A 14358-nucleotide genomic window follows, 5' to 3' on the forward strand; every position below is an offset into this window, starting at 1 on the left:
GCTATTGCACAATGCCCAGGTCTTCTCTGCTTCTCACTCTACCCACTGAGACTTATTCTTTGCTTATTAAGCAATTTTTATCTTGATCCACAAGTTTTCTCGCCTTTACTCTTCCTTTCCTCTTTCCCCAGTCCCGGTGCTGTGGAGGAACGAGCAAGCGGGGACGAGCTGTTCAGCTGCCTACTGGGGTTAACCCACAACAATGGTATAAAAATAGGTGACTTCTAATCTATTTTAAAACCCTATCGCTTTTATAATTCATTCAGTGTTCTCTGGCACCTTTACCATAACAAACAGACAGCAGTTCTCACACCTACTAACATCCCATATTTTGTACATCTGCTCCATACAATAACATAACTGCCACCAACAGCCTTACGCTCATTCAGATTGTCCATTGTCAGCACCCACGCTACCAAATGGGTCCCAATACAGTAAAACACACAAAAAAAACCAACCAGGTATTACCTCTTGTAAACAGTGTGCCTCAATTTGTTAGGAATTGAACTTACTGAACTTTTTCCCTGAATTACAAACCCTAATGCAGCAAGGAATCAAAAAAACGAAGAAAGCTTTCCAATCTAACTCCTTGTTACAGAAAGGAGTTCTCTGCAATGATTACTACTTCACCTTGTGATGGTTCCGAACTGTTAAGATATTACACTGAGGAAAAGATGGAACTATACAGTAGTCTGTCTCAGTACACAGTAATTTAATATACAAATTCTAACCACATAGATAAAACACAGGGTGTCTAAGGAAACGAAGAATGGAAGAGCAGCACATTAGACAGTAGTGCCAAAATTCCAAACCTTCAGCGTCCCAGGCTGATACTCACTAACACTCCCACAAAACTTTCTGCAACTTTCCAGAAACTAACCCCACTGAAAGCCAGCCAGTTCAAAGATTACATTGGGGAAAGAAAGTCCAGCACTCACCACTACGTGGACGACTCTTCCTCAGCCGGTAACAGTCCAGACAGACCCCAAAACCACACTTGCGACAAACCCAATGAATATTGAAAAGCGTTGTCTCACACACATCACACATTTCCCTCACACCACGTACTGCTCGCTTCCACGCCACTTTCTCTACAAAGAGAAGGAACATTAGAAATTAGTGCTTTGACATTTTGCGTTTCTCCCACCTGATTTCAGAATATCACAGTAACATTGATACAGAAACAATTCACAGAAACAATTCACAGAAACATGAGCTGAGGACAGAGTACAGAAACACAATTTTTACATCCAGAGATGCATTCTTTGAGTTGCTAGTTTTGTGACACTACGAAAACCCCCATTTCTAAGAGCAGGTAAGGTCAAGTCCCAAGACACACACTACAAGGAAATGGAGCACCTGACAGTTCTGCAGTAAGTCAATTTCAACGAGCACTTACAGAACTTACAGCAAAGTTATAAAGTACAGCTAAATTACAAAACTTCTGCTAGTTTTATGAAAAAATAATGTGAACTTATAAAATTACACAGAATGTGTATTGAGTTTTACTAATCAGATGCCTGTCAACCCTTTGGATTCTAAACCAACACCATTCACTGAGGAAGGGGAAGTCCTCTCTCAATGGCTGCCCTTGAACGTTCCAGAAGCTAAACAGAAAAATCAGAGAATCAGAGCTATCAATGGGGTAGACTGAACTGGGTACCTTTAGAAAATTTTTTCTAAACCCACTCCTCTTGTAGTGATAACACTGTCAACTAGGTGCTCAGCTGAGTCCTTACAGGCTGAATGCAGGTGCTGCTCCCTCCCTAGAAAACCCCAAGCTTTTATGTGATGTTCCTGGAGCGTAACAGGACAGGAATTCATAAGAAAAGCTGCTCATTAAAGCATAGCTGGTCAGCATGATAAGTGTTCTGGACTAATTTCTATTTTCTTAAGAGCATGTGTCAGCTGATTTCTGCATTTATTTGTCGAAAAATAATTTAATGATGTCTGGGAAAGTTACCATCAGAATCCTTGGTACTAATGCTGCACTTATCCAAAGGAAAATTCCCAAATGCTGCTCCCACAATAACACACACCACAAAGAAGTGAAAATAGCCTTCTCTTTGGAAGAAAAGGAGAAGCACTTTAACAAGAAATTATGTTACACTGTCAGCTCTGTTCCACTGCATTGTACATACACAAACACAGAGAAGATGGACAAAAAAAACCACGTAAAAAGCCCAGCTTACGATGTGGCTCCACCATCATCATTGCCTCCTTCTCTGACATAACAAGCTGGCAGAACTGGTCCCCAACATTGGCCAGGATATATTTGGAAGTTTCCAGATCGATGCCCTCTGCAGGGGAGGAGGAAGGAATCCATAGGCTCATGGCATCAGGGTCACTCTGTTGTGGGTTCAAGAAACCCTCTACTCGTAGAATACCTTTCCGGGTAAATATCAGCCTGCAGAAAACACGACTGAGTAATTAAGAAGCTGCTCAACCACCTTTAATTAACTTAATAATGCCATCTATTGTCAGAACATAAACCCAGAAAGGAGAAGAAAGGCTTGAGCTAGAGTGCTATACTATACAGCCAGTACAATTATTATGCAAATCCAAATAACACAGAGAATTAGTTACACAAAGGCAATGGCTGCAAAACCCACTAGAAGGAACCTCCAGGTCCCTGTAAGCGCTGGTGGGAAACTCACATTTACCTATACTATTAACAGAAAGAGATGACAAAATTCAAATTATCTGGGCTGCTACATGATGCTGCTTGTAAAATTGTGCATGGTTCTCAGTCTCTATTTTAACTCAGGAGAAAGTTATTTCCTAACTTTTGGGAAACCAGCATTCAGCTCTGGCTAGGGCTGCTAGGACTTGGCAACTGTTCTAACAGTTCAAATTACAAGACATACAAAAATCCTTATTGTGCCTACTCTTCTTGCTACTGCTCTCCAAAGACAAGTGACAACTGCTTTATCAGTGGCTGTTGATCCTCCTAGTCTTTGTGTGGTAAAAGGTATGACAACATAAGATACAGAACCCTGAACATCTCCTGACAATATTAAAGGTACCTTCATTCTGAAGCAAAACCAATCTTGTCTTTAATCTCAATGTTAGATTAATTTTTAACAAGTTCAGGAAGAGAAGCAGCTATAATCTTTACTGGATGGATGGCACGTAATAAAAATTCACTTCACCCTTTATATGCCAGAAAGAGAATAAACATATTTTTGGAAAGATATAATAGCACTTGCTAGAACAGGCTGTTAAGGAAGACAAAAAGAAGCATGACAGCTCAAAGAGCTGTAAGACATGCACACAACACAGAGAGAAAACACAGGCAGTGTTCCACTCCTAAAAATCAGTTCTGTGCTCAAAAAAACAGAGTCACACATTAGCCTCATGCTGGCAATGTTCAGTTACTTGTTGACTGAATTAAAATTTTATCTCTGTTCTGAAGTCCTTATGAAAGAGGGAGAAAACAGTTATTACATACCAAGTGCTACTCAACAGTAAAATTCTACCCAATAAAGAAAACTCAATCTCTTGAGGCTGGACCTGGAAGCTCCCCTAGTATCGTGTAGCAGTATCTCCCAACAGCAGCTCTTCCCACCCCAGGGAGGGAATTCCCGTCAGGTGACACAGGACAATGCAAGATACTCAAAGTCTTCATTACTGTACCCAAGCACACTGAGTAAGTAAAACATAATTACTTTGTGCTTGGACATGGTCCAAGCTCTGCACAGACTACGTATGAAGGAAGGAAGAATTTGAGCACCTCCGGAAATGGAAGAAGCGACATGCCACAGTTGAGTCATCCTGCTCTTGCTCCTTAAATTTGCGGTACCGCTCCAGACGGCACTCCCGGCACTTGTGCAGATGTGGAGCTACATTGATGCAAGAGCCATCCTGGAGAAAAGGCTCACCTGACTGCTTCAGCTTCCTCACCTTACTCATATCTTTCAGCACAGACTGGCCAACTGGGTGAGGCAAAGTAGAAGTAAAAATCCATTAGTTAACTGCAGCAGCCAAAGGGTATTGGCCTGAATAAACATATTTTCAGATATCTGTATGCTCATACCCACACAAAACCAGTAAGACTGTTCAAGTCTGCAGCACACCACACTTTTGTCCTGACAAATACATGCTTCAACACTTCTCAAAGTGAATGCTTTAACTGACATACAAGAAGCACTAAGCTTTAACCTTGTCAATATCCTGTGTGCTGCCCGAGCAATAACAAGGTTCACACCTGCGGTTAGCTCACACAGTTCACCACACAGGAGATATCCCAGTATCCCACCTCCCTGTGCTTCCAAGACACCCTGCATTCAAGTCATCACCTTTTAGGGGAGCTGTGCGAGGCCGGCCCTTTGGGGCTTGCTTCCCTTTTCCTTTCCCCAGCAGCAGTTCAGCATTGCGCTCTGCATTGGGGCCCAGCTTTGCCATCAAGTGGTCTGGGATTCCCCTCATGCAAGCCTTGGCCTGCAACTGGTCTTCAGAGTCACTCAAATCTGACAGGTCACTATTGGTGCTGGAGTCTGAGTCCTGTTTGGATGTCAAGCTCCGCTCATCTAGAGAGAACCTTTTCACAGCTTCAAAAGGGGCTTTGTTCTCCTGGGGAAACTCTGCCTGAGAAGAGAAGAAGCCAGATGGATGTCTGCCAAACACATTAGAAAAGGTTTTCAGAAGGGGATTGTCCTGCTGCCCAGGCCCAACAGCTGGTTTTTCCTCTGTTGGGCTGGAGGAAAGCGTGGGCATCTCAATAGGCTGCGTCAGGCCGCCGGTCGGTGAGCTGGAGCGGCCGTTCCCTGCCGTGGAAGAGCTCTGAACACCAGCAGCAACTGTTGAACCAGGAGTACTGGAGATCATCTTTGAGGAGTCAGTTGTTATAAACAAGGTTTTCTTCTTAGCTAGAGAAGAATCTGCGGAGGTGAGCGACTCCGGCCAGCCAGAAACAGCCTTATGACCTGCAGGCATGGAGGGAGCAGAAGTCCCTGTCTGAGATGAAGACGCAAAGCCACTGAAAGGACTAAGTTCTGCTTTCTCAGCAAATGCCAGGAAAGGGTTTGAGGGTTCCTCTCTTGATAGCTTTGGGGGCTGTAAAAATAGGTTTTCATGACTCTCTGGGGGGCGAGTACTCAACAGACTTCGTGAAAAGGCTGGAGTGAGGGTAGGCATTGATTCTACAGGCAGCTTCCGCTCCACAGAACTGCCAGACTGGGCTCCTGGTTTAGTGTCCGCTGAAAGAATTTTACCTTTACAGATCCCAGCACCCACACTCTCTGTACACTGCTTGAATGAGTCCCGACTGGAGGCATCTTCAGTCAAGCTCTCTGAAATGACCGTGAAGTAGTTACTGGAAGGTAGATTTTGGGACATGCATTGAAAAAACAAGTTCTTGGACAGATCAGAGTCTTTCTGAGCCTCTTGTCCAGTACTACAGCTAAAAGGAAATCCAGAAGGCTTGCTTTCTGGAGTCACCACTCCATTTGATTGGCTCCTTCCACCTCCAAACACCAAGGACTGGGAAGCACTTGGGAGAGAGACTCCAAATCCGGAAGAAGCCAAAAATGTATTTCGGGAATTCTGAAACAAAATTAAAAAGCATTAGCCTATTAAAGGATTCTTGTTTGATTCAGCAATACTTTGGTTCATCTAATTGCACAATTAACATTCTGCATATCTACCTGAAATAGAAACTTCCAGTAGAATTATTTACAATGAAGAAACTTCTTTAAAGATTATGCAGACTCATTTTTCCTACCTACAAGCTATTGAAACTAATAAGCTAACAGCGTCCGTGACATACTAAAGACACATGGACGAACTAATTCACAGAAAAGCAATTTATTTAAACTGATGATTGTTTTAATTCAGATCAGCAAGAAGGGAACCTTAATTGAAATCGCTTTTCAATAATCTCCTCTTTCACCCTCCCCCAAGATCATCCTGACAAGCTTCTCCTACTTAACCAGCACCCCTGAAATAACTAGCTTAGTTTGCAAAGTTAATTAAACAAAGCAAGCCCTCCAGCAGCCAGTGAACACACTGTTCCTGGTCACAGCAAGCCACACCTGGTGACTGATAGACAGATGCCTACAAAGTGATGCCTTCCAGGGAACTACTCAACAGAGGTTAAGCACAAAGGGCTTAATTTTTACGATTTTCAGATACTGGAAAGTTTTTTGACTTGCAGATTTCTACTAGATTCGTAACTGTGATATGGAATATTCACTTGTTCTCTTCACAATTTGTACTTATTCAAATTTTCCAATTCTCACAGTCCTACCGTAACTGACTATATTCTGCCACTAACTCATCAGTTCTATTCCTTTTATTTGAGTTTCCACTTTGAAATCTTCATGAAGAATATCCATGATTCATAGAATCATAGAAAGATTTGGGTTGGAAGGGATCTTAAAGATCATCCAGTGCCACCCCCTGCCATGGGCAGGGACCCCTCCCACTAGCCCAGGTTGCCCAAAGCCTCATCCAGCCTGGCCTTGAACCCCTCCAGGGATGGGGCATCCACAGCTTCTCTGGGCACCCTGGGCCACTGCCTCACCCCCCACACAGGAAAACATTTCTTCCTCACATCTCATCTCAGTCTCCAGTCTTTCAGCTTCAAACCGTTCCCCCTCGTCCTGTCCCTGCACCCCCTGACAAAGAGTGCCTCCCCACCTCTCCTGTAACCCCTGGAAGTACTAGAAGGATTAATACAGTTTTACTTCAAGGCCATGTTAATACCACCACAGCCCCTGCACAACACATCTTACTGGTCATTAGTCCCACTGGCCACCTACTACACTGCAAACTAATGTTTATGTTGTTCCTCATTATCAACCTCCAGCTGTAATAACCTTCATAACATACTCATGTCCCCCTGTGACAGTTCTTCCAGATACTAGAATTCCAGATATTTCTTTTTAGAGCTGAAGTAGTTTTCAGAAACCGGTTCTATCAGTTTTAAAAAGCATATGAATATGAATGCAAATCAAGCTTATTAAGTAATCTCAAGGACCAAACTATCACCACTGGTAAAGTGGACAGTCTGCAGTAAGTAACACACATTAACTACAGCATTCTTACTGATTTATGTCAAGTTCCCTCCCTCAAGGAAAATACAGTTTAAATGGTAGTGGTCTATCTGCAAATTCCAAAACCAAATTATTAATAATGATATAAAACAAGTGAGTTGGGGTGAGGGAGGGAAGAACTGGTACCAAAATTTCTCAGTACAGTTGAAGTTCTTCCTTAATACCATTGATGACAGGTACAATTCTGACCATTCACCTACACAATCTGTAGTTGCTCTCATCTCTGAATTTTTTTCTTCTTTTTTTGGGGGAGGGAGGAGGGGGTGGAGGCAGGAGTGCGGTGGAAGAGAGAGCAGGTTATACCGTTATATAACAATTTAATTATGTAACACCCCTATCTTTACAATTCTGTTTCTCCTTTACATCTTAACATCTAGGAATCCTTATCCCAAAGCAAACACCCCACCTTTCCCCACATTCTGTTAGCAATACAAAAGACAGGGATGAAAGTAATCCATTTAACCTCCTGGCAATTACCTTGGACTCTCTAATGTATCTCCCATTTTCTTCACTTTTAGGTATACAGTAGACTACAAGTTTCTTAGTTTTTGCTGTACTTTCTGAGGTTTTTGTTTTGTTTTTATAAGCCTTCATTTGAGTACTTTAAAAGTCTACTGTTTTAACAAGGTTTTCCTTCTACTTTTCCATTCTTCCCCTTGAAAACAACAACACAACTAAAAGATCTTCAAGCTGCTTTCAGACTGAGCTCTTTATTAAAGTTTATTCTAAAGGTACCCATCTCAAATATTTTAATTATTTCTTTGTTTTCAGCCCGAGACAGTATATGATGTGACTGGTTCATTTTCCTACTACAGAGATATCACAGCTGTAACAGCTCAGTTGTGCATCTATAAAAGCACCTCTAAATGTAGATCAATTTTTTTTCCTGTTTTTGAGGCTGCTTTTTTTTAAGTAACTTAAATGTTCAACTCAATGCACATCCACATGCATATTTGATTATATAAAGGCAAGAGAATATTAAGTTGGTTGTACTCAACAAGAAAATTAATTATATTAAGTGCAGTGCTTAAAGTGACTTTAAGGCTGCATTTCTCAGATTAAGACTGAATGAAGATAAGAGTGCTTAAAAGTTGTCTCTTACAACTCCTCCACCAAATATCTTCATTTTGTTTAGAGTTCTTTGTTAGATCAGATAAAAGAAAGGTTTCCGTTCGGATGGGAGGGATTAATCAGAGAAAAAATGTAATGTAACAGGAATACGCTGCAGAACATCTGCTGCAAATACGTACGTCTCTCTTGAATATGCTGGACCATGAGCTACTCACCTCTCCCTGGGCTTGTGATCGGCCTGTTTTCGGTTTCTCCTGTCCAGTAACAGCTGGCAAACTGGTATCAGAGATTCTCACAGTTGTTGGTGTCAAAGCAGTTGTAGTCACTGCAGTTGCAGAAGTCACCGTGCCTTGGCCAACCTGTTCCAGTGACTTTCCTGCCTCTTTACATCCAGACCCAACTAGTAACGCTTGGCCAGCCACAGAGGAAAACGGAGTGAAGGGCAACGGTGCATCACCACCAACTGGCTCATCTTGGACTACTAGTGTTCGGCCATTCTCTTTGGTGTAAGTGGCAAAGCGAATATTGCGATTAATCTGAGGAATGAATGAAGGCAACTGTTTGGCCCTTGTATCCAGTCCTGTTTCGCTATTGGAGCCTCCTTTCCACGGACCTCTGCTTGCCTCACCTCCATCACTACCATTGCTATCCACATCACCCCTCTCCTTTAGCTTCTTTGTTGCAGGATCACACCCAGAATCCGAAGCATTTTTCCTCCTCCGTCCATCCTTTCCCTCCAGACTTTCTTTCTTCTTTTTCCCTTTAGAAGATTTAGCTGCTTTCAGACCCCCTCCCTATAACAGACAAAACCATGCAATCACTAAACAGAACAATCAGGAATTCCTGTTCAAATAACTTTTTTCTGTTAAAATGCAGAATACACTACACTGCTCTTAAGCTTAGGAACATTTCCTTCAATCACAAATTGAGACATCTAAGGAAAGACACGATGCGAACGCAGAATACACATATAGGTGCAGCCTTGTCTGTTTTGTACTAGGATAGTACAATAAGACCTATAGCTGAGCTGCTTTTCTGGGGCACGTACCACATCATGGCCTATTTCGGGAAACGCACAACACAGCCATACTCCATAGTTCTTGCTCATGTATGAAAACTATTTGCACACTAATTTTTGCTACAAATCTAATCCCCACAGTTCTTTCGTAAGGCAGACTCTCTGCCCACTGCCCAAAGCCTACAACATTTAACTACAGGAGACAGCTTGCTCTTTAGCCTAGGGTAAAAACACAGGTTCAAATGTTATCATGGAACCTCTCAACCTAAGCAACTAAATGCCACAAGCATACAAGCCTGCTTCAGAGAAGCCAGATGGTAATTTTTAGAAATGCCTAAAACGGTCTGTGAAGAAGCACAGAGTGATGCTGTTAGAAAAAGGCAGTGCGCGCAGAGACATTCCCCTTAAAAGAGCACTACTCTTTAAAAGGGGCACAACTGTGTTTACTGAACCCCAAGATCCATGCTGACCTCGATAAAACAGGGCTGAACGAAAATAGAATGTTTAAAGAAAGCTATGACCATCTCTCAAAGTGGCAAAGAAAATTTTCCTCTTCCAATTACATTATCAAAAGCCCACAGACAACACAGCATCGGTTTTCAGTTGTTTCCACCTTTTACATGTTTTATATATAAATCTTTCAATCTTCACACTGTATATACAAGACCTGAACTGTTGTAGTACCTTGCTTGGAGAAGTGTTATCCATCACCACATGAACCAGTCGAGGATCCACCGACTTTATTTCACCACTCTATTTTTTATGCACATTGATATTGAGGAGGCAGGAGAAGAAAATAGGTTAGTTTTTAATTCAGAGTATATAGTATCAACATAAGAGACTTCAAACACAGGCTTACTCTGCAGCCCCTCTCCCATTTGCCTTTTCTGGCTGTCCCACTTCCTTAGTAATACTACAGCCTTCTAGTTTACCTTCTATCCTTCTGCTCCTTCTGTATTTCAATAACTTTCAGATTTCATTCCTACCTCTGTTTCCCTGCATATTTGTTCTACCATCTCTAGAAGCATTCACTGCATTAAACACAGCTCTTCTTACATTTTATTTAGTATTGTTCTAGCCTTCCGCACATTCACTCTTCTGGGTGTAGAAAAGGCTACTGGAAGGAAACATCAGTTTACGCTGACTATCTTCATCAGCGTCTCCCCAAAAGGAGCAATGAAAACACAATCTCTGTAACTGTGATTGGAGACTACCGTTTTGTTTCACAGCAGATACGCACTAAGTTGGGTGTTTCCTGGCATGTATCTGCTGAAAGCACACACTCCACAATTTTGATGCCTCTCCAAAGTACTACAATTATCTGCCACACACAGTATACTTTTTTCCTGTACACCAGCAATAGATCTAGTAGTCAGAGTGCAGGATTACTGCGCGTGTACACAGGACCCACTGGGCACGTTCAGTGCATTCATCCTGCACACGTGTTTCACTGCACACAGAAAAGGCTATGGCAGCAGGGGGATGGCACACAGGACAGGACCCAAAAACACGGGAAGTGCCGCTGCTGCTCCAGTAACTTACAGCACCACAGACCTGTTCCCAGTCGCTCCTGAAGAAAAAAGACATTAGGAGCAGGCTGCCAGCAAGACTGAACTGCCTGCCAGACTGCACAGAAGTCCGTAATACAAATTGGGTAACTCTAGCAGTACACAGTCTTCTGTGCTGTTTACAACACTTACCAGGCTTACTGAAAGGAACAGGGCAAAGTAAACAGCCTAAGCTAAAATACATCAATCAATTTTGTTTAGACTAAGACTTCATCTTTCATGCTACACTTGTACAGCCTACCAGACAGAAGCTGAGAGAAGGCACACAAAGACCACAGCATAACGGACACAGAAGGCATCTTTCTGTACATCAGCACACTCTCCCATCCAGAAAGCCACTTCCAATATTTTTTCACATAGCACTCATTTCCAAAGAAGTAATTGTAGCTTCTTTTGTACAAGTAGGCTGTGTATCATAATTTATTGGGGAAAGTCACCGTAACAGAAGAAAAAAAAAAAAATCTGTGAATTGCAACATGGTTAATTGCTCATCTTTTAAAGCAAAAAAACAAAGAAACAAAAATACAAGTTTTGGTGAAGCTGTCATTCTCCAGGAGATAGTGAGGAACGGTATTTTACAAACACCAAAGCAGTGCTTTGTATTTTTACCTCAGTCACAGACACCTCCATAAGACGAGTTATTGGGTCTTGATGGCTCACAACACCACAGAGCCAGCTATTTTCATCCTCTGGTTGGTAAACCTTAACTCTTTGGCCTTGGACACTGTAAGGACCTGGAAAAGAAGGACTTTGAGTACATTTGCCAGGCAAGCTCTGTGTCATACTAGTTAAGAGTCATACAATTAAAGAAAAAAAAAAAAAAAAAGAGTTCTATACACATAATTAGGGCTTGAAGTGTCATCTTTCAGTAGAAAGAAATTAAAATGCTAGGGCTTCTGCTGCAAAACCTACACAAGCCAAACATTCTGTTGTAAAGAACTTGCAAAACAATGCAGAAAATTGACCTTCCAAATCAAACAGTAAGATACTATTACTATTCTCCTTCACAAATCACAGGATAGTCTAACTGTTCCACAACAAAGTAGCTCTGAGATAGGAAAACACACTCTCACCTCTGCTAAATATCTCCTGAAGCTTCTGGTCACTGATCAATGCATTGACAGATTCTCTTAGTGAAGGCTGTTCCTGCAGAATCTGATTCTGACTCTCTGTTCCCACCTGTGAACAACAAACAGTTTTAACAGTACAGTCTTTTAAGGCAATAAAATCACTACTTTTTAAGGGACAGCTCTTCTTGGACTGTTTTCAGAGACTGACAAACAAAAAAAAATGCAAAATTAAGAAAAACATTGCTGAACATTCCAGGAGGAAAAAAAAAAAAAAAGGGCCAGCTATGCAAAAGCTGTTGCAAAACTTCCATTGCAATTATCAGCTACACAGTGCTTCACAGCTAGCTTTCCAAATGACCCGTACAGAGAGCAATTAGGACAGTGAAAGGAGGAAAACAAGAATATGTAAGTGGAACAGTGAAAAAAAAAAAAATCTAATCTGACAATCACAGCACAAAGTTAAATTTGCACTTTAAACGAACACAGTTCAAATACCTGAAACAAACGTAATCCACTGGCATCAGACAGGAAACGCAAATGTCTGTCCAGAAGAAACTCCACTGGAACCACAGAGCCTAAACCCAGCTTATCTACTAGAGGAGTGAAGGTCTGTGATGAACAACAAAAACCAAAGGTTATAGAAAGGACTGAGCACACACACAGGACAACAATAGTCTGTATTCTCATGCAGTTATTCAGGTAGACCTCTCGTATTTAATGAAAGCTCGAGCACTCACGTGGCTGTCCAGAGTACAGTGGATGGAAACATTTTTTCAGCAAGTCCACATAGCTTGAGTATAGTGGAAATACTCTGGGATCTTAGTGGACCTATATTTGCTTCTCACAGGTTTCAAGACAACTCATTACACAATCAGCGTGCGTACTATGGTAACACCCCCAAATTACTCAGATTATCAAGCTACCTGTGAATCATCTGAAATAAACTGATCCTGTACGAACAGTTTCCCAGATGAAATTAAACCAGAGTTCACTCTTGGAGACAAGCTGGAAATACACTGAAAGGAAAACTCTGCCTATAGAAAAAACACAATACACAGAACCTCTGCTTTAAAGGCCTGGTTTTCTTCTGCCTTAAGACAACAGCAATAAACAAACCCTCAGAGAAAGATGCAGACAAAAACCTGTTGCTTTGAGTCCAAGTGTCAATTTAAAACACTAAATTCAAATTCTACCATGGCACAAGGTCCTTGACTGGAAAAAAACCCCCAAACATTTCAATGTGCCCATGCACAAGATGTAGTATGACAAAGCAGACAGCAGCATCCCAAGCAGTCCAAGGACTGCAGGAAAAGAAACAAAAGGGCAAAATAATAAAAATTAGACAGCATGAAAACAAGGGTAGGATCCTCACATATAATAATCTTTCCTCTTCAGAAGCCACTAAGAGAAGAAAGAAGGATGTCAGGAATGCTGTTCACTATACACTACTCATCAGGATGTCTGCAGAGTGGGTACACTCAGATACATCAGCTAGAACACTTGGCTTTGGTCTCAAGTGTCATGACGTGTAATTGCCACACAGACAGCAATACAGATAACCACTTCAAGAACCAGGAGAAAATGTTGCATGTCTTGTTAGTTAATGCTGACAACAGCACTGAAATCACATTTTTAGTTTATATTCGGTGTGGACAAGTTACGGCTTATAGGTCAGCCACAGCCCACTCACTTCCCCAAACTGCCTTCAGGAACACCTACTGCAATGATGCAGCAGCCTTCACCCTACAGAGCTCTACAGAGGCCATAGTAAGACCAAAAGGCTTACTCACAAATCAGAAAAGCCTAACACACTCAAAGTTCTAAAATAGGGAAAAATCATATTTTCAGACAGGTACCGCATTTCTTCAGAGGCACACTGGCAAACAGTATCTCATTGCTGTGAGGTTACAGCTTTCAATTCCTGGGGCAGGAACTGGAAGCACACTGCCTCTCGCATGCCCTTCCAAAGGCACTACAACTCAGAGTTAACTGCTCTCCTATATACTATTAAAAAAAAAAAAAAATCCATCCCCAAGCAATTTTTGGTACCTGCGCAATGGTGCCCTGCATGATATCCAAGCCCTGTGTTTCGCAGCAGAGTTGATGCAAACCTCTGAGGGTACGAGAGCTTTTGGCCAGGTACTCACCAGTGCAGGCCACTGTGCCAGTGAGACTCGAGTCCCCTGAAGCATAACTGGATCATTTCGAGGTGCCCAAACCAATGATCCTTCCAGCAGCAACACTATAACTTCTTCAGCGTGGACTTTCACCCAGGCATGTTGCTTCCAGTGACAGCCATCGAATTCCACAAAGATCTGACAAAAAAAAAGTTTAGAAGGCATTTCAGCTCTTTTCAGACATCAAATAGAAAAAAAATAGATTCCTACAAGCCCTACGGATAAAGAGACAGCAGCTTTCCTCAGAAAAAGCAGGATAAGTGATGTTCTCAGTGCTATTACAACACATCTACAGAGCTAACAAACACTACAAAAGAAATGAGAATTAAATTCACAGCAATTACTAACCTATGAAAAGTTATTCATGCCCACACACCACTGGCTCCAAATGCTGCATTT

The 14358-nt window shown here is 41.9% G+C and overlaps 1 protein-coding gene across 1 annotated transcript; it reads right to left on the bottom strand.

The window, feature by feature from the left end:
- Nucleotides 1-938: 938 nt before the first annotated feature.
- On the bottom strand, nucleotides 939-14091 carry KDM3B (lysine (K)-specific demethylase 3B; the record flags this gene model as incomplete). The annotated part of the gene is made up of 10 exons (XM_010084168.1): nucleotides 13930-14091; nucleotides 12278-12391; nucleotides 11786-11891; nucleotides 11322-11446; nucleotides 9829-9897; nucleotides 8342-8920; nucleotides 4299-5544; nucleotides 3734-3935; nucleotides 2193-2407; nucleotides 939-1091 (listed from the first exon to the last, which is right to left on the bottom strand). Coding segments are annotated over exons 1-10 (2854 nt in total), but the record flags the coding sequence as incomplete, so codon positions are not given.
- Between the last annotated feature and the right edge of the window lie 267 nt (nucleotides 14092-14358).

Source organism: Pterocles gutturalis, unplaced genomic scaffold, assembly GCF_000699245.1.
Source record: "Pterocles gutturalis isolate BGI_N339 unplaced genomic scaffold, ASM69924v1 scaffold31550, whole genome shotgun sequence".
Classification (NCBI taxonomy): Eukaryota; Metazoa; Chordata; class Aves; order Pterocliformes; family Pteroclidae; genus Pterocles; species Pterocles gutturalis.